Source organism: Heloderma suspectum, chromosome Z (assembly GCF_057233095.1).
Source record: "Heloderma suspectum isolate Gila_16-S chromosome Z, 16-S_ref, whole genome shotgun sequence".
NCBI classification, from domain to species: domain Eukaryota; kingdom Metazoa; phylum Chordata; class Lepidosauria; order Squamata; family Helodermatidae; genus Heloderma; species Heloderma suspectum.
Genome location: NC_139476.1, coordinates 12,356,853 through 12,376,714, shown reverse-complemented (window position 1 = coordinate 12,376,714; position 19,862 = coordinate 12,356,853). Strand labels below are relative to the sequence as shown.

At 45.0% G+C, this 19,862-nt stretch overlaps 1 protein-coding gene across 3 annotated transcripts in view; it reads right to left on the bottom strand.

Moving 5' to 3' along the window:
- The window catches only part of ZAP70 (zeta chain of T cell receptor associated protein kinase 70), a 43,996-nt gene extending 26,022 nt beyond the window's left edge, over positions 1 to 17,974 (bottom strand). Inside the window, exons 1-3 of one of the 3 annotated variants that reach the window (XM_084826389.1) lie at positions 17,936 to 17,974; positions 17,605 to 17,660; positions 1,629 to 2,086 (exon numbers count right to left, since the gene is read on the bottom strand). In XM_084826389.1, coding sequence (XP_084682515.1) covers positions 1,629 to 2,030 — 402 coding nt within the window. In that variant the 5' untranslated portion in view covers positions 2,031 to 2,086; positions 17,605 to 17,660; positions 17,936 to 17,974. Of the gene's footprint in view, positions 1 to 1,628; positions 2,135 to 17,604; positions 17,860 to 17,935 lie in introns of those variants that run through there. The other 2 variants (XM_084826387.1, XM_084826388.1) reach the window with 2 other exon arrangements.
- Positions 17,975 to 19,862: the final 1,888 nt, after the last annotated feature.

Sequence of the window (19,862 nt, the reverse complement as noted above, 5' to 3'; positions counted from 1 at the left end):
TTCATGTCAAAGATGCACACAACTGATGTCCCTAATTGCTACCCTAAGGACAACTGCCTAAGGACACTGTCTGGCCTTTGACACTTTGCTGAAGGCCTTTCTTTGTAATCAAATAGCCTCTAATTGCTGATGGGTGGAAAGCAGGGATGGGAGAGTGTGACCCTCTAAATGGTATTGAACTGCAGTTCCCATCTTGCCTCACCATTGGCTATGCTACCTAGGGCTGATGGGAATTGTAGTCCAATACCATCTGTAGGACCACTGTTCCTCAACCCCTGTTCTAAAGCAAAGGTTGGCTTGCTTCAGTCTTCTTTACAATCTCAGTGGTCTATCCATTTTAATTTACATGGAGGGGGCTGTAGCTCAGTGATGGAACATGTGCTTTGCAGGCAGAAGGCCCCAAAGTTTAATTCTGACAGGGTCTAAGGCAGCTTCCTATGTTCTGTGTAGGAATGGGTGGATGAGTGATGTTCAAGATCACCAGCATTCTCTGAACACCATCTTACCACTTGTCTCATTCCCAGTTCCCCTTTACAATTGCTGCTTTTGCTCAGCCTGAATGGGAAACTTGCGCAAATTGAGCAGAGATCCAACAGGAGATTTGCACAAGTTTCCCCAAGTTTGCGCAACTCCCCCCAATTTTCTTAATTTGTGCAACTTTCTTCCATAACTAAAGAGGGTCTAATCGAACTGGGAATCAGGAATGAGATGGATGTGAGCATGTTTACATATACTTTCAGTGGACATGTCCTCATGCTCGTGTTTGGAGCTTCGGACGGGGCATGCTCACATGTTTGTGAGCAAAAATGAAATACTCATACATCCCTAGTTCTGATTAGCCATAGCTCAGTGGTAGAGCATCTGCTTTGCATGCAGAAGGTCGCAGGTTCAATCTGCAGCATCTCCAGTTAGAAGGTAGAGGTAGGAGGTGATGGGAAAGACCTTTCTCTGGAAAGATGCTGCTATTCAGTTTAGATCAGGCCTGGGGAAACTGTGGCCCTCCAGACTCCAACTCCTATCATCCCTGCCCCCTGAACAGACTCACACAGGCTGATGGGAATTGCAGTCCAAACATACCTGGGGCCACATGTTCCCCTCGCTGCTTTATACCAATCAGCAACTGGAGAATATTTGATTAGCATCTGATGTGGCAGCAAAGTCCATATTTCTGCCCAGAAAAATAGCATATAAAGATATAAAATTGGGGATGTTGGAGGAATCCATTTGCAGGGTGAAGCTCAATAAGTTTCCTTTGGTTCAAACCCCCCCCCCCGACTTTGGTCCATTTTCCGCGAGAACTGGCCTGGCGCGATCTGCATGGAATTGGGCCAGTTTGCGGATTTTCCTTACTTTTTTTATTTGCGCATATAGAGATCTGCCTAAATTGGAGCTGCAATTTGTGCAAATCTCTGTTTGTGGAAATAAAAAAAAAACAAGGAATGCAACAAGTTCTCAGATTTTGGGGAGAACCTGCAGCTTGGCCCACAAAGGCGAGCAGAATCAGGCACACCAGGGAACTCCTTCAAGCCAAAAACGAAGCGGATTTCCCGGTGTTGGACATCCCTACATAAAATACGTTTGAAAAAGGAATCAGTGACAAAGAAAAAAGGGTGGTATTTGGCCCATACCTCCAGTTTCCACGTCTGCCGAATGTATTCGCGCACCATGTTCTCCCGGATGTTATCAAAGACCCCTGCCTGGGGCTCCAAGCTGCTGGGACGGTTGCATGGCTTCCGGAGAGTACAGCAAAGTCCGTCCGCGTCCTTGGAATAAAACTCACAGAGCTCCTCGGGGCCGCAGTGTGCTTTCCCCCCGGCGATGGCATAAGTTCCATTCATCTGGCGCTCGATGGGGTAGTGGTAGAACTGCAGCTTGTGCACCAGGGACAGGACATAACCACCCAGGTTCCGGAGGCACTGTCGGAGCAGAAACAGCCCGTCCGCCATCCCAGCCAGTTTGAGGTGCTCCTCTGCATCAGCGCGGGAGATGCTCCCGTAGTAGAAGGGGAGGTGAGCAGCTGCATTGGGCATCTTGCAAACGTTCCTGGCTCCCCCAAAATTGTGCTCATAGAGTGCTTAGGAAAAGTCTAGGAAACAAGGGACAGGCAAGAACTAACTGACTGATGTCAACGGCCCTGTGGAGAAGAAGGAGTGAGGGAGAAAGGAGCAGGCTGAGGGAACATTGAGAGCCAATGGGTTGTAGTGGTGAGAGTGTTGGACTGGGACTCGGGAGATCTGGGTTCTACTCCCCATTCAGCCATGAAGCTCACTGGGTGACTTTGGGCCAGGCACTGAATCTCAGCCTAACCTAAGAACATAAGAACATCAGAAGAGCCCTGCTGGACCAGACCAAGGATCCATCCAGTCCAGCACTCTGTTCACACAGGGGCCAACCAGCTGTCGACCAGGAACCCACAATCAGAACACGAGTGCAACAGCACCCTCCCGCCTGTTCCCCAGCAACTGGTGTACACAGGCAGACTGCCTCTGATACTGGAGGTGGTATATAACCATCAGGACCAGTAGCCATTGATAGCCTTCTCCTCCAGGAATTTGTCCAACCCCCTTTTAAAGCCATCGAAATTGGTGGCCTTCACCACATCCTGTGGTAGCGAATTCCACAGTTTAACTCTGCACTGTGTGAAGAAGCCCTTCCTCTTATCTGTACTCCTTTTATCTGTACCTCACAGGGTTGTTGTGAGGATAAAATGGAGAGCAGGGGGACCAAGTAAGCTACCTTGGGTTCCCTGCAAGAGGAAAAAAAGATGGGATATAAATGTAATAATAAATAAATCAGGCCCTTCCTCCACTTGGACGGCTCCAGCCATGATATAAGAGGCAAAGCAGGGCTCCTCCATCAGCCCTGCTGAAAATCAAATTTCCCCCCTCTTCCCTTCCCATCCCTTTTTAATTTCTGTCATGTATTTTTAGATTGTAAGCCTGTGGGCAGAGACTGTCTTTTACTGATTGATTGTAAGCCACTCTGGGACCTGGGGGAGGGGCGGGGGGCTAAGGAGTGGCATACAGATACATAATTTTATTTATTTATTTATCAAATGAATCAAATGCCTCCCAAAATAAATTTCTCAAGGCATTTTACATTTCAAAAGATCATCATATTGCCATAAAATCAAACTCTCACCACCAGCAGCCGATCCAGAAGGCTGCACTCAGGTTGACGAGAGAAGGGACGTGAGGCCATCCCACCAGCCCTGCTGAAAGACTTGGTTCTTTTCCTCTTCCTCTTCCCTTCCTTTATCCTTGTGTGTCATGACTTTTAGGATTATAATCCTATAGGCAGGGGACTGTCTCCTTTTACAGATTATATGTAAATTGCTCCTGGAGCCATTTTGGCTGAGGAGCGGGATAAAAACACTTAAAATAAAAACAATTAAGCATGGATGCCTTTTTAGAGAGCAATCCTATGGCCTCTAGACTGCAGGGGGGGATAACATAGGATAGTTCAGAGTCCTAGATCCGGGGTCAGAGACAGTGCTCTGGCCTCAGACCCAGGAGTCTGAGCACCCTGCCCCTTCCCCTTGCAGCTGCTATGGAAAGAACCATGACAGCTGCCTTTCCAGGCTCTCAAAAGCAACCTCAGAGAGAAGGGAGAGCGGGTGGTACTGCAGGCGGGGAGGGTGCAGGGTGAGGAAGTGGGGATATGAGCTCTCCCCTACGCTCCCCAGCCTCCTTCCCTCCCCTTCCGCAGAGCTCCAGCTAGACAGTCAAAAATGCCCATTTAGCCAAATTGCCTAGCAGGAAAAGCACAGACCTGAAGATCGCTTCCACGCTCCTCCCGCTCCGCATAGGATGCCCATCGCCCTCTGAATTTGGAGGCTGGCGGGCATCCGGATAGGATTGCGCCCTTAGTCAATCGAAAAGTAGGGATGCACGAAAGTGACTTACCTGTTTGCAGATGTGATTCGCGGTGGGGGGGGAGGCACTCCATCCCTCCCCCCGGAATCCTCGACGGATTCTGCTGTAGCAGCCGCCATTTGCGTCCAGCCAAGCTGCCGCGATAGGCTACGTAAATACGTAATACTATCACGCCAAGCCAAAAAAACAACAATAAAAAACCAGTGTATGCAAATGGTGGTGGCTACAGCAGCCGCCATTTGCGTTCCCTATTTTTCGCTGTTCTAGCCTACGTAAATATTTATGTAGGCTATTACGGTGAAAAAAAAGGAACTCAAATAGCGCCCACTACGCTATTTGCATTCCCTTTTTTTCCCGCCATAATAGCCTACGTAAATATTTACGTAGGCTAGAATGGCAAAAAATAGGGAACGCAAATGGCAGCCGCCGTAGCCGCCATTTGTGTACGCTGGTTGTTTGTTTTTTTTGGCTTGGTGTGATAGGCTACGTAAATACTTATGTAGCCTATCACAGCTGCAAGGATGCCAATGGCAGCTGCAGCAGCCCGGCTGCAGCTGGCCAGGAGACCAGCCACTGGAGCTGCTGCCGCCGGAGCTGGCGCCGCCACATCCGCCCCAGGTAAGTTCTGTCCTGGGGGGATTCCGTGGGGGGGGGCAGGGGGGCAGGAGGCTGTTCCACCATGGATTCCGGGGGAATCCATGGCGGAATTCTCTGCCATCTCTATCAAAAAGGCTCCCAACCTATTCATCAGACTAGTTCATCGATTCAAGGTTGCAGTGTCTATTTGAATGCTTGATTCTCTACCGTTGATTCTCTTGTTTCTTTCCTGCATTGAGCCAGGGGTTGGACTCGATGGCCTTGTAGGCCCCTTCCAACCCTACTATTCTGTGATTCTATGATTCTATGATTCTATGACTGCATTGGTCATCTTTTATTGTTTGTTTTGCTGTTTGTTTTAATACCAACCCTGGGGATTGTGATTCCAGAGAAAGGGAGGAATAGAAATGTTTCTTAAAGAAGCTGGGCCTCTCTTAGGGTGAGCCAAGTTCAGCATAGTCCCCCCCTTCCCCTCGTCCCTTGCACTGCAGCTGACTTGGAATGGGTGGAGATGTGACCTGGGTCAACTAGACTCTGCCTACAGACCATGCCGTCCACCAACCCCAGGATTAAATCTGCCAGATTGTACTGTTATGTTACAGTTTTGGAACATTATCTTTTCAGAAATAGCAGACATTATCGATCAAACTCTACGTCTCACACCAGTCCAGCATTGGCTCTGTTAACAATATGGGAGGAACAAAATGCCAAAGTGACATCGAAATAATGAATCATGTTTACATAGATGGCAGCTTGCTGGGTAATTGCTAAACACTGGAATATTGCAGAACTTTTAATGCTGAAGTCTTGGGACATGGAGCCCTGCCAAATAGCCATGGCAATAAAAAATGGAGGTATCAACTTAAATGAGCTAAAGGGAAAGTTTAAATATCGGATTGTTATACAACATGGTATGATTTTATGCAGTAACATGTCTCCAAGCCTTTCTTCAGATTATGGAAAAAGACAAAGGGTAGTATCCAATAGTAGTTCTCCTTAGAGTAAACCCATTGAAATGAATGGGACTTTGGTTAATCATGACCAACTTCATTCCCATTCATTTCTATTGGTCTGCTCTAAGTAGGACTAACATCAGATAGTATCCAAAGACTGCTATCCTGTGCTCACCTACCCAAGTGTCATTCTTACTGAACTCAGTGGGACTTACTTATGAGTAGACCTATATAAGATTGCACTGTAAAAATATAATTTGATATTATGAAGAGCCATAAAGAAAATCTCCAGGCAACCAATGGATCCCCCACTCTCATAGTTTTGCTTATAAAGTCGGAAAAATCCTAGAATCCTAGAACAGAATCATAGAAGAGTAGGGTTGGAAGGGGCCTACAAGGCCATCGAGTCCAACCCCCTGCTCAGTGCAGGAATCCAAGTCAGAGCATCCCTGACAGGTGGCTGTCCAGCCTCGTCTTGAAGGCCTCCAGTGTGGGAGAGCCCACCGCCTCCCTAGGGAATTGGTTCCATTGTCGTATTGCTCTAACAGTCAGGAAGCTTTTCCTGATGTTCAGCTGGAATCTGGCTTCCTGTAACTTGAGCTGATTATTCCGCATCCTGCACTCTGGGATGATGGAGAAGAGATCCTGGCCTTCCTCTCTGTGACAGCCTTTCAAGTACTTGAAGAGCGCTATCATATCTCCCCGCAGACTTCCCTTCTCAAGGCGAAACAGGCCCAGTTCTCTCAGTCTCTCCTCATATGGCAATGTTAAAAATATACTACCCTCTGGCAACAAGTAAGAGTCAGACTGGATGCAATTTATTTTTCTTTTTTGTTTGATTGTCTATGTATTCAGAAAATTAATACATTTCTTGTTTTTAATCTGCCAGATTGCACTCCTTGCAGCATCCCATGTGTTTGAGATCATCTTCCAGTCCCAGAAGGCAAGAGCTCTTCTAGAGGAAGTGGCGCAGGAAGTTGTGGCAGGAAGCAGAGCCAGTGACGAGGGCCGCGACTGAAGAGCCGGCCGGCGCTCTCTTTGTGCGTGTTAGGGACTTCCTGAGAAAATGTGGCTGGGGGAGGGGGGAACAGCCTTTGACACATGCTTGCACTCAAGCTGAAACATTACTTGAGGTGGAGGACCTTCAAGTAAATCCGTATGCGTTTGCAGAAAATTCACATTCCAGTGGCCATCTTTGTTTTTCCCTTCAGTTCTGCATGTGAGCAGGATCAGGGCTGTCAAGAAAAGAGCCCTGCTGGATCAGATGAAGGGTCCATCTAGTCCAGCATTCTGTTCACAGAGTGGCCAACCAATCGGGAAGCCTTGAAGCAGGACATGGGCACCCTCCCGCCCATGTTGCCCAGCAACTGGTGTTCATAGGCATAAGGCCTCTGAGTCTGGAGGTAATTTATATCCATTACTAGACTTTGATCACCATTTATCCTCTATGAATTTGTCCAGTCCTCTGTTAAAGCTACCCAAATTGATGGCCATCACTACATCTTGTGGTAGCAAATTCCATAGTTTAACTATGTGCTGTGTGAAGAAGCCCTTCCTTTAGGTATGTCAGAGAAATCCGTTTGGGGGGCAGAGTTTGATGAGTTTTCCTAGTCTTGCCTCCCCCCTGCCCCCCGACTTCTTTTCGGTTCCCACTGTGGCACCTGACTTGATCTGCAGTGCATTGGGCCAGTTCATGGATTTTCTGGGAATTTTGTGCATTTTTTTGGGAAGGTTCATATTTTCATGCCTATTTTCACAAATCAGTTGTATGCACTTTTGAAATGTACACATTTTTTTCTCCCATTGATTAACATATATTTGAACCCGATTTTCAAAAGTACGCGTTTTTCATGCCCATTTTTCAAATGTGCACATTTTTAGTTCAGAAATGCACAGATTCCCACTGCAGCTTGCGTTTGGGTCTGCATTCTGTTCCAGGAGGTGCGAATTGGGAATGTTCTGGTCAAAAACAAACTGAAACAAATTTCTCATACATCCCTAAATTTGGTATTGAGTCCTGCAAATTAGTTAAGTCTTTGTTGAAAAGTTCCTCCTTTTTTCTGTCCTGAATCTCTTGCAATAGCCTTCTCACATTGGGGTATTATGGATGAGAGAGAGAAAAAATATTACTTCTCTTTATCCACTCTCTCCACAACCATATTTTATTCTTTTCTTGATTTTTAGTTCCATCTATCCAGGCAGAGGACTCTTGAGTGTTTGACTCTTAAAAAAATCTGGCTTTGAATCCCTGTATATTCAACCATGTTCGTGGTGCTAAATTAAGGTTGTCCCCTCTTCTTTCTGATGAGTTCCTCACTTTTAACAGCTACACAGCAGGAAGGCTTAATCTGGTCCTTTTCATGCTAGTGATAGCTGTACCCACTGCATTTGGCTGGCGCAGATGGGAGGAAGTTCCACTCGTTTTTGGTTTTGTTATTTCTGAGAATATACTTAGATTTGCAATTTCCATCCAAGAATTTAAAAACATCTGCATGTGGGCGAAGTGATACTGACAGATTAATCCATTCCTGCCCCATGCACACGCACATAGAACTGAATCCGTTCAATCTAATTCATGGTAATTTCCCCTCGACCTTTGCTGACTTTAGCCCCAATGCCCCCAAAGGCCAGTGTCCAAATGATTGCCCCAAAGAGATCAGACATGGTGAACCTGTCCTCCAAAACGTCTCCAGTGGAGGCTGATGGGTCCGATTTTGGTGGGGATGTGAATCCACTCCAGGTTTTGGGGATAGGGTTCCTATTTGGGGGATAGGTTTGGCACCTTGGAGAGCTCCTTTAGAGCTCTGGCTGGTTCTAACTGAAACCCAGAATGGATTCACAGCTGTGCTGAAATCAGAGCCACCCGCCTCCACTGACATCTCTCTTCCAAGTCGCACTGCCAATTTTGTCTCCACAACAGGTCAGCAAAGTGACTGAGCCTGGGCCAGCTGTGGCATCTGGCACCTTTGGGCAGTTACCAAGGCCCCTTTCTGACACATACCTCTGGCCCCCTTGTAATTCCCCCCCCACACACACACATACTGCTCTGGTCCTTCAAGCTCTGCTAGATGTTTGGTTCTAGCTGCCATTTTAAATTTCCCACAAGGCTATGTGAGGGCAGGGGTGGGCAGAAAGTAGATCTCCAGATGTTCAGCTTCAGCTCCCAGCATTCCTGACCACTGAGCCATGCTGGCAGGGGCTTCTGTGAGTTGAAGTCCAAAACAGCAAAACATGTCCCTTCTGCCCATCCCTCCGCTAGAGGCAGTGCAGGAAATTCAAATGGTAGCTGTCACCACTGAATGAACATTCCAGGATCCAACAACGGATGAGGGAACTCTCTCCAGGGCCACATCAACCATGGAGCTGGCCCTGGACTGAACTTAGAATTCAAGGCTCCAAAATCCAGAGAGAAATATAAAACATGTAGATGGGGAGAATTCCATAAGCATCCCTTCCTTGAAATCAATGCAGCTTACTTCCAGAGAACCTTACTTTTCATGAATGATACAGCTATCAATGGCTGCTAGTCCTAATAGCTATATATTACCTCCAGTCTCAGAGGCAGTATACTGGGGGATACAACAGAGAGGGTGCTGTCATTCTTATGTCCTCCTTGTGGGCTTCCAATTGGGGCATCTGCTTGGCCACTGTGGAGACCAGGATGCTGGACTAGAGAGGACTTTGTTCTGATCCAGCATGGAATCATTGGGGTTTGAAGGGAATCTGGAGATCATCTAGTCCAACACCCTACTCGATGCAGGCTCTGCACTGCAGGGCACAGCTACAGCATCCCTGAGAGATAGCTGCCCAGCTTCTGCTTAAATACCTCCAGCAAAGGAGAACCCACCCCTCCTGAGTGCTCAGCGTTGAGTTAGTAAATTTCTCCTAATATTTAGCCAAAATCTGCCTCCCTGCAATTTCCACCCATTGTTTCTAGACCTGCCCCCTGGAGCAATAGAAAACAAGCCTGCTCCATCTTTTGCCTGCCTGGCAGCCCTTCAAACATTTGGTTCCATGTGCTTCATGCATTTGTTTGCTTGTCATTCAGATGATATGACAGCCTTTCAGTACAGCTCTTCTTACGTTCTTATCTTAACCATGTTCAGGATGGTGGCCGATTGACAAATGGGCAAAGCCTGGGAGGAGGAAAGGTACATTTCTAGTCTGACATGATCGCCTCCAATCAACATCTCTCTCTTTTAAAAAGATACAAGATCACAACAACTGACTTGCCTCCGGATGCCTGACTTTTTTGTGGTTGGCAGTTTCTGAGCAGCACAGTGAGTGTGGGTGAGAGGAACCGACAGGGCCATTACTCACTCTTCAAGGGACAGTTTAGTCCTCTGCTGTGTTCGAGGAAGCCATTTGCGAATCGTGAGAGCTCAGTGGGGAGTGGGTGGTGATGATGAGGAGAAACAGACCTGCGTCTTTGAATGGGGGGGCGGGTAGGACAAGATGAAAAAGAGTTTGGTATTTGCTGGAAAAGATTGCTCAGGAGAATTCTGCGGAAAGGGATGTTTTGCTGTAGAAGCAAAATTTGCTACGCATGCTTGGATCCTACCTGGTTACCTTTGGCAAGCTCCGAACACAGAATCAGCTTGCACCGAAATTGAGCCAGACATTCTCCTGGATGGAAGTGTGGCCTGAAATTTGTTGGAGCAGGGAAACCTGCCCCCCCCCCCCCGGGTCACTATCCCCCACCACACACAACTCCACTACCACCAGTCGTGCCAACTGGCTGTAACAGAGAGAGATGAAGTGGGGCTGTTCCACCAGCCTGCTCAAATACAACTCATTCTTTCCTCTGCCCTCCCCACCCCATTTTCCTTGTCTGTTGCATCTTTTTTAGATTGTAAGCCTGTGGGCAGGAACTGTCTTGTTTTACTGATTGCCGCTCTGGGAGCCTTTCTGGCTGAGAAGTGGGCTAAAATACTTTAAACAAACAAACAAAAACAAGCAAGGTCCAGTTTTGCCCTGGGCAATTGTGCTCCTCCTTAGGATTTTAACTTCCGAAAGGTCTCTTAGGAGTGAGATGACTTCATGGTTCCCATACCCAGCAATATGTCAGACAGCGGTTTTATTTGCAGACTTTTTTTTTTAGAACCCTGATTTTCTTGTTCTTCAAGCTGCGTTTAAAACCAATGTTTTGAACCGCGGTTGCCTTTGCTTATTATTTAGTTTGGGTTGGGTTGTTGTTTTTAAATGTACTTCTAAGTCGCATTTTGAACTCCTTTTGTATTACACTGATTTTAAAAAAGCTGCCTTGTGTACAGTTTTGTTTTAAAAAGCAGGATATAAATAAATAAGCTCCTCTTTCATTCCAATTCACCAACACCCCAATAAATACCGACCCCCCCATTTCCCCACCTGCAAATAGAACAGGAAAGTGTAGAGCGGGGGGCAGGGGGGATTTCTGCTCAGCCCTAGTTTAAGCCTCTTTTGCCCACACAGAAACATATTTGTTTATTTATATAAATAAAATATATAAATAAAAGCATTTTTATTTTTCTGTTTCCACCAACCTTCATCGGAGCGACTTACAAAATGTCTCTACAACAGAACATCCAGACAGCTAAGTTAAAAGAGCAAAACATTTGAGAAAAAAAGGAAAAGACAGAAAAGACACAAGGAAGGTCCCACAAATGATCATTCAGCAAGCAGCAATATGCTCTCAGGAGGCTAACAGTGCAGTCCTATATGTGTCTGCTCAGAAGTAAGCTCCCTGGAGTTCAAAATGGGACTTTCTCCCAGGGAAGCGTCTAAAGGATTGCAGCCTTAATTGCTCTGCGGAAAGCAGGCAATAATCGAACAGGGGTTGGGCAAACTTTTGGACCTCCATAAGTCCCATGATCTCTCAGCTTTGGCTATTCTGGCTAGGGATGATGGGACTTGTAGGCCAAAACATCTGGAGGGCCCCAAACTGCCCACCCCTGAACTAGGCGGACCTGTCCAGTCCAGGGTGAGTTTTCAGTAGTCTGGGCACTGTTCCTTGAAACTGAGGGGTGACACACTTTCCAGTCACTTTGGGTAGCTAGTACAAGCCATCAAAGCTGTTCACCCAGTTCTTTTAGTCTACCACTGAGTGCCAGGTATATAGAAACCTAGGAGGGTGGGGGGCAGACATTATACATACCAATGCATGGAACAAAGCTTCATCTTTCTTTTCTTTTAAATGAAAAGCAGACTTGGGAGGCTGCAATTTTAAGTGGAGGAGCAGTGGAGGGGAGGGTACTTCACCCTTCCACACAGCCCACTTCCCCCATTTAAAAGTCCTTCTTCCGGTTGTTTGCCATCTTCCTTGTGGAGTTGTAAGCACTGTTTTGCCTTGTAAACGCTGATCTGGAACCTTGCAAAGGGACTATCAAATTGGAGGGGAGCAATTTTGAGCAAATGTGAAAGGGTTAAGCACCTCACTCCTTTTGCACTTCTGCTCACAATTCCAGGCTCCTGAGGCTTCTTTAGTGATTTTTTTTTTAAAAGATGGGACTAAATTACACACATCTACATGTAACATCTAATTTGCCAAAGAGACAGAGAGAGAGAGAGAGAGAGAGAGAGAGAGAGAGAGAGAGAGAGAGGCTCATGGATGTTGCTGTTTTTTTTCTTAATGAAGGAGTGTTTGCAACAATTTCTGCTTAGAACAATTTTTGCTGATTTTGCTGGAACTTGCATCCACATTCAGGCTGTGAACCTAAGCACGCTTACCAGGGAGTAACCCCACTGAACACTGTAGGACTTTCCTTTTGAGTAAACACGCAGAGGATTGTTGTGCATGCATTCTTAAGATCGCAGCCATGTGGCTTAGTCACAGAATCATAGAATCATAGAATTGGAAGGGGCCTACAAGACCATCGAGTCCAACCCCCTGCTCAGTGCAGGAAGCCTGATTCCCAGGCGGTCTCCCATCCAAGCACTAACCAGGGCTGACCCTGCTTAGCTTCCGAGATCAGAGGAGATCAGGCACATCCAGTCCTTTGCTCATCCTTTGCATGTTTTACTTGGAAGTACATCCCACTAAATTTAAAGGTTTTGAGTGGGGGAATGGGCAGTGTGGAAGGGTGTATTATTTGTGTATTTATTTATAATATTTATATACTGCTCCACATCCAAAGATTTCAGAGCAGTGAACAGCAGAATAAAAACACCATGTTAAAATAATTACTAATTTTAAAAAAGAAACAGACTTCTGATAAAACAAAGTTCTGATAAAACTGTGGCCAGTCACTCAAGGAAGGCTTCCTGACATAACAATGTTTTCAGCAGGCGCAGAAAGCAACACAATGTTAGTGCCTACCTGACCTCCGGGGCAGGGAGTTCCAAAGAAAGGGGGCCACCACACTAAAGGCTTTTCCCCTGGTGGACTCCAACCAGGCCATGGATCCATTTGGAACCACCAGAAGCAAGTCCTCTGATGACCTCAGTGACTGGGCAGATTGGTAAGGAAGGAGGCGCTCTCTCGGGTATCCTGGTTCCAAGTTGTTTAGGGCTTTGTATGCTAGTACTAATACTTTAAACCTGGCGTGGTAGCGAATAGGCAGTCAGTGCAGTTCCCTCAGCAAAGCAGTTACACACTGAAAAGGGGCAGCTCCTAACAACAGCCGAGCTGCTGCATTCTGCACTAGCTCCAGCTTCCAGACCAGCCTTAAGGGCAGCCCCACATAGAGCACATTGCAGTAATCTAGTCTTGAGGTTACCTGTGCCTGGACCCCTGTAGCCAAGCTACCCCTGTCCAGGAGAGGGTTAAACACACCTCCCCTCCATGGCTCCTCTGCTAAAAGGTGTGTCCCCTGAAGGCTGCTTTTTATTCAAAAACAAGGAAGTTGTGATTGACTGAGTGCAAGCAAGATTCTTTTTCTGCGGTGTTTCACTGATGTCCACATGTACTCTAGTACATTGGTTAAAAAACAAAATGCCAAAAGAAAGTTCTTCGTTTACTTTTTTGCAGTGTTTTACTGATGCCTATAAGCACTCCTTTAGATGGGCAAATCCCCACCCCCAAGAATCTTGTTCATTTTGGGATTGCTTTTTTTGCAGTGTTTTACTGATGCACATGTGAGTTCCTGTCCCTTGGTAAAACACACACACATACGCAGAAACATTCCTATTTAGACCAAGTGTCTCAGTGCTTACTCGCCATAAGATGTCTACTCTGCTTGTGCAATGAAGCCACAGCTACCACGGACATATAGATATAAATATAGATATAGATATACAATTTGGCTAGCTTTGTGATAGAATTTGATTGCAAATTATGGAGATATTCATGATTTTCCACCCTATTGTGGGCAGGAAAATTGAGGGGGATCATTGCATTGAATTTCTCCAGTGAGAGGAAGAATTTCCAGATGGCATTAGTAGCATTCATAGCACAGCATCTCTCATTTTTCTTATGGTGGCATTTTAGGCAGCAACTGTGTTTTGCAGCATCCACAATGCATTGGACATAGTGTCATTTGGGGGCATTTGGTGGGGTGTGGTGTGGAATGTAAGTTGAATATACATTTGGCTCCATCAGTACAGGCTTTTCAAAGCAAGAGTTTGAACCATCTCTTTGGAGTCACTATTAGTTGCAATGCTGGACTGAATTTTACAGAGCAACCCAGTACATATTTACTCAGAAACAAGTCTCATTGTATTCAATGGAACATACTCCCAGATAAGTGAATATAGGATTGCAGCCTTCATAATCTATAGGGCTGCTGGTTTTAAACTGCAGTCTTTTATACAGTTACCTAGGCTTACATCTGAGTAGACGTGCAGAAAATTGCACTGTTAATTGTTAACAGAGCAATTATGTTAATCAATGCCTACTCTAAAGCAACCTCTTTGATTTCAATGGGGCTTACATGCCAGTAAGTGCATAAGGTTTAAATAATTGATTGACTTTACATGGCTTGTGAAATGTTTGAATGTGATTACTAGAATGTGATTTTTGTAGTCTCATCTTTTATTTTGTATTTTTATATGTGAAGCTTGGGAAGGATTTGCTGTAAAAAACAGCCTAGAAATATTTAAAAAGGAAGAAACATTAACAGTGATGATGATGATGATAAGTCCTATTTCTTATCTTTGTAAGCTGCTCTGGGACCTTTTTTTAGCTGAAGGGCAGGATTAAAATGCTATAAATAAATAATAACTTGCAACCTCAAAAAGGGGCGGGGGGAACCTAATGAGAAAACTGTTTAACAATATCTATGGGAAGAAATGTGTTAGTTTAGAAAGTGATTAGAAAGGAAATATATGCTGAATCAGTGTATTTGTTATTCTGGAGGGGAAACTGTCAATAAAATGTTATAAGAAAACAAATAGGTCGGTATGTATACCAAGAAGCATTAAGCTGGATTTGGCTTACTCCCAGGTAAGGCAGCAATTCTGTACCTATTGACCTGGGAGTAAGCCTCATTCAATTCAATGGGGTTTACTTCTGAGTAGACATGCATAGGATTGCACTATACGTCTCTCTAATTTATATGCACAGACGTCATACCATTCTGCATTAAAAATGCATAGTGGATTTCTCCCACCATCTGTTTTCTTGTCTTTTGTACAAACATCTGCATGAAATGAGAATAAGAGAATACCTTCCACAGTAAATTGGCCCATTTGGTTTAAATTGTAATCATATATTTAGACACCTATTATCCAGCTTTCATTTTAAATGTAGCCCATTAGGCAAAGTCTGCCTCTAAAATTCAGGCAGGCTCTGAAAATAAATTCTTATGTCTGTCAAAGTGATATTTTTATTTTTTTTTATGTTTTATGGATTTTTCAAACAACATTTGCTTTGTAATTGTCATGGGGCTATATAATAAATCTGTGGATGGATTGAATGAAGTCCATAATTTAAATGTTAAAGAAGAGGAGTTCAATTTTTTTTAAAGTTGTTTGGTGGTGGATAATGCAGCAGAATTAAATTGAGAAGACTTAAATTCAAACCCTCACACAGCTACCAAGTTTTCTGGGTGAAATAAGATCACAGTCTCTCAGCATTAACTGAGGGTTATTGTGAGACTAAAATGGGGCAGGGATGGGGGTCTGCCCTGAATTCCATGGCAAAAATGCAATAAAATATAACTAATCATACAACCCAATAAAACCCTAATGTTTCTTTTTTTTCTTATCTTTTTTTTAAAGAAGCACCACGTAAGAAACATTGTAGCACTCCCAAACTGGAGTATTAATAACTGGAGCTGCGCCAGAGGTCTATGCAATATTTATCTATATCGGCTGCCATTTTTTGCAGTTTACAAAAACCCAAAACAAAACATTAAAACGTAAACACAAAACGAGCTCAAAAGCCACAAAATTATAAAAAGCAGAATAAAGAAACAGTCAGCAACCCCTTACCCTAAAAAGCTTAGGAAAATAAGAAAAAGTTTTTCCCTGATGCCAAAAGTCCAATAAAAACATATCTGGAAAGAATGTTCGACCACTGAGAAGACCCCTCTCTCGGCTAGTCCACCACTCACCTTGGAACAGTGGGGACAAACACAGCAGGATGTCCACTGGAGATCTCAATGTACAGGTAGGTACAGATGGAGTAAGGCTCTAAGCCATGTTACTTAAATGTACAGGGGTGGGGAAACTGTTGGACTACAACTCCTGTCATGCGTTGGCCATGTTGTCTGGGACTCATGGGAGTTGGAGTCCAGCACCATCTGGAGGTCCCCAGGTTGCTCACCCCTGGCTGAAAAGGTCAGCACTTTGGTTTGGACTTGGAAAGAGAAAGTGAACAGAGCAGCCTGACCCAATCTGGTGCCCTCCAGATGTTTTGGAATTCAACTCCATCTGCATTTGCCAGCATGGCCAATGGGCAGGGATGCTGGGAGTTATAGTCCAAATCATCTGGAGGGCACCAGGTTGAGGAAGGCTGAAATAAAGGGAAACAAAATTATTTATTTCCTTCTTTTTTCTAAAAACATGCATGTTCAGGGTCAAATGACTTGGAACTGGATATGATGAGGGCCACAGGCTTACTGGCTTCTTAAAAAGTTTAAAAGGAGAGGCCCTGCTCAAAACAGCTATGAGCAGCTAAATATGAAACTTCTATGTTCAGAGGCAGGATCTGAGAACCAAATGTCTGAGCCCCTGAAGGAAGGGCTCTCCCCACCAGCCCTAGATTGTGAGATTGCCACAAACATCTGGCTGTCCACTGTTGGAGGCAGAATGCTGGAATTCCATAGCTCAGTGGTAGAACCCCTGCTTTGCATGCAGAGGGCCCCATGTTCAGTCCCCGGGATTTCCACTTAGGGTTGGAAAACTCCTGCCTGAAATACTGGAGAGCTGCTGCTGCCAGTCAGTGTCGACAATACTGGGCTAGATGGACCCAGGGTCTGACTCCAAATAAGTCCTCTTCCTACATTCTGGACTAGGTGGACCCTTGGGGAGATTCCAAATATGTGAATCTTATATTATATCTTATATAATTATATAAACACATCTAAGTTCTTAATATAAGAATCCCCATGCTGGATCAGGCCAAAGGCCCATCTTGATCAGCATGCTTGACAAAGTTCCCAATTCACTTCATGGTGTCGCCTCTGGGCACTCTTTTACCCTGCCTTCCATAATCAAAAGGATGTCAAGTGACAGAAACAGGGATAGCAAAGAGACTGGTGAAGCTGTAAGACGGGTGGCCTTTGGTTTTGTTGCTGAAACTCGGAACTTCAGAAAGAGTCAGGATGGAACCAGGTAAGAACATAAGAACATCAGAAGAGCCCTGCTGGATCAGACCAAGGGTCCATCTAGTCCAGCGTTCTGCTCACACAGTGGCCAACCAGCTGCCCACAGAAACCCACAAGCAGGACACGAGGGCAACACCACCCTCCCACCCATGTTCCCGAGCAACTGGTGTTTGGAGCTGCGGGCTGGCAACTTCCTTGTCATCCTGAGCTGCCTGATATCTCATACAGAGGGCATCATGATGAAGAAAAACACAGCGAAGAGTTATGTCCATGTCACATCAGTTGCATCTGTCTACGAAAGTTTCCATGAAAGCTTATGGCAAAATAAAACCATTTGTTAGTGTTTATGGTGCCTTAAGACTCTGTGTTGTTTATGCTGCTGCATGCTGAAAGAATGCCACCACGACCCTATGAAAGAGAAGCAACCAGTCTGAAATCTCTTCCCTTAAAGTCCGGGCGTCATCTTGAGGGACTGAACTCCTGATATAGCCTTACCTGAGTCAGAGAGCAAGCAGACGGTGCGTCTTTCCTTAAACGTTTTCTTCTGTTTTCTAAAAATGATAATAATTAAATCAAATTAAATGAAAGCTGTTCTCCGTTCCAAGGCACAACAGTTGTTTTGGGTAATGAGTGGTTGCGGAGATGATGAGGTAGAGATGGAGTCCGTTGCCCTGAAAAGGATGAGACTGAGTTTTGCTCTGCAGACGTTGCTCTGGTGACTTTGAAGCTTTGACCTGATTTCCTCATTGTGAAGGCAGGAAAGTTGAAAGGGTGAATTTAAAGCAATGCACATGGGTTTCACAAAGCTGTGAAAGTATGGTGTTACCTTAGGGGGTTGAAAGTGTCACTGAAGAGCAGGGTAGCAATATTGCCATCTTTCCCCAGCACCTGTATCTTTGGCTGCTGTGCAGCAGGCTGACAGCTAACAGATGAAGCCTTCTCTCTCTCCCCAACCTCTGCGTCTCCCTGCTTGTAAAAGCTGCAGTTGTAGATTACTGCCTCTTATTAAGGCATGGTGGAAGGCGCAGAAGCTCTGGAGGGGAGGAGGGTGAAGGAGGGAAAGGGTGGCAACTTTGCCTACCAATTAGAGCAGGGATATTGAATCCCTGCTCTTTAGGACAAGAGACTAATTCCATTTTGGAGAAGCTCTCAGGGCCTGCATTCCAGCAGTGGGTGGTGCTGAAGGCAAAATGGGGCTGAGCCAAAAATACCCCAAATGCCCATAACAACATATTTTAGCATACAGCTCTTACTGCCACTAAGCCTTAGGAGATGAATTGCAACCTTCCAGACTGGGGAGGGGAAAACTGCACAAAACCTGGGAAGCAACCAAATGATTGGCAGTTGGGGGAAAGTGGGTGGGAAAGAGGAAGGAGGTATGGCCATCTAGGAAATCACAGAGGGCCAGATTTGGACTCCAGAAAGGCCAGATTTGGCCCGTGGGCCTAAAGTTCAACACCCCTGAGTTAGAGTTTCCGCTGAATTTGGCCTCAAGCCAAATTTCGAGGCACACTTTAGCTTCCTTTCAGAGAAAAACAGCCAAGGGGCTTTGAATGGAACAAATAGTATTTTGTTACAAACAGCAAAAAAGAAGTTTTGATTGTGGTTCACACATCCTCATTAGGAGTATGAATGTCAGAGGAACCTTGTTGGCGGGTGGAGCTCGATGAGCTCTTATTGGCTTGGTGCCCCGGACTTCAGTGTGTCTTCAACTTCTTGGGCTGCAACAAGTCAGGCCAGCTAGTGGATTTTCTGTCTTTTTTAATTTGTGGAAATAGACATTTGTGTAAATTGCAGGTACAATTTGTGTAATTTGTGCAAATCTCAGCTCCATTTTGCGCAAATTGCAAAAATTGCAGCCATATTTTGCATGAATTATGCAAATTGCATCTGAAATTTGCACAAATGTCTATTATTGCAAATAAAAGAAAAAGTATGGGTAAAGGTCCTAGATTTCAGCAACAACCCACACTGTTCAATTTGCAAATGCAAGTCATTTGCAGACATACCATGCAGGCACACCATGGAACTCTGAGGAGCCCCCAAAGGGCTGGATTTCCTGGCAACAGACATCCCTAATTAAGAGTCTAAATTCTGTCCTGAAGAAGTTCTTTGCATCTGAAAAATCCAGATTCTCTTATTGAAATAAATTATGCTCCTTTGGGGACATTTATTTATTTATGTATGTCTTTATTTTTACATTTTTATCCTGCCTTTTTTTCCTCTTGCAAGGAGCCCAAGGCAATGTAAGTTGTACTCCTCCTCTCCCTTTTATCCTCACAACAACCCTGTGAGGTAGGTCGGGCTGAGAGTCTGTGACTGGCCCAAAGTCACCCAGTGAGCGTCATGGCCGAGTGGGGACTAGAAGCTGAGTCTTCTGAGTCTGACCATTACACCACACTGGCTCTCAATTTACCTAATTTACATGCATTATTGTGTCTCAGGGAGTGGTTTATTTACAGTTAGTTTTCTAACAGTTTTTGGGGTCAAGCATTCAGTGTCAAAATGAATAGACAGGGACACTCCCCCAAAGAATGGAGTTTGTAAGTGCAGAAAGGGAAAAGCCCTCTGCATATGCTTAGAGGTTATCTTACTTCAAACCTGCTTTTTAAAGAGGAGGTGGGACTTAAGAATTGGGAGGCAGAGGGTGCATTAAAATGAGTGTAGTTACAAAAGGAGGGTGTGTCTACAAGATCAAAATCAACAGCTTGCAAGGCATTACTTTAATATTTTTTATGTTTCATTTACTTAAT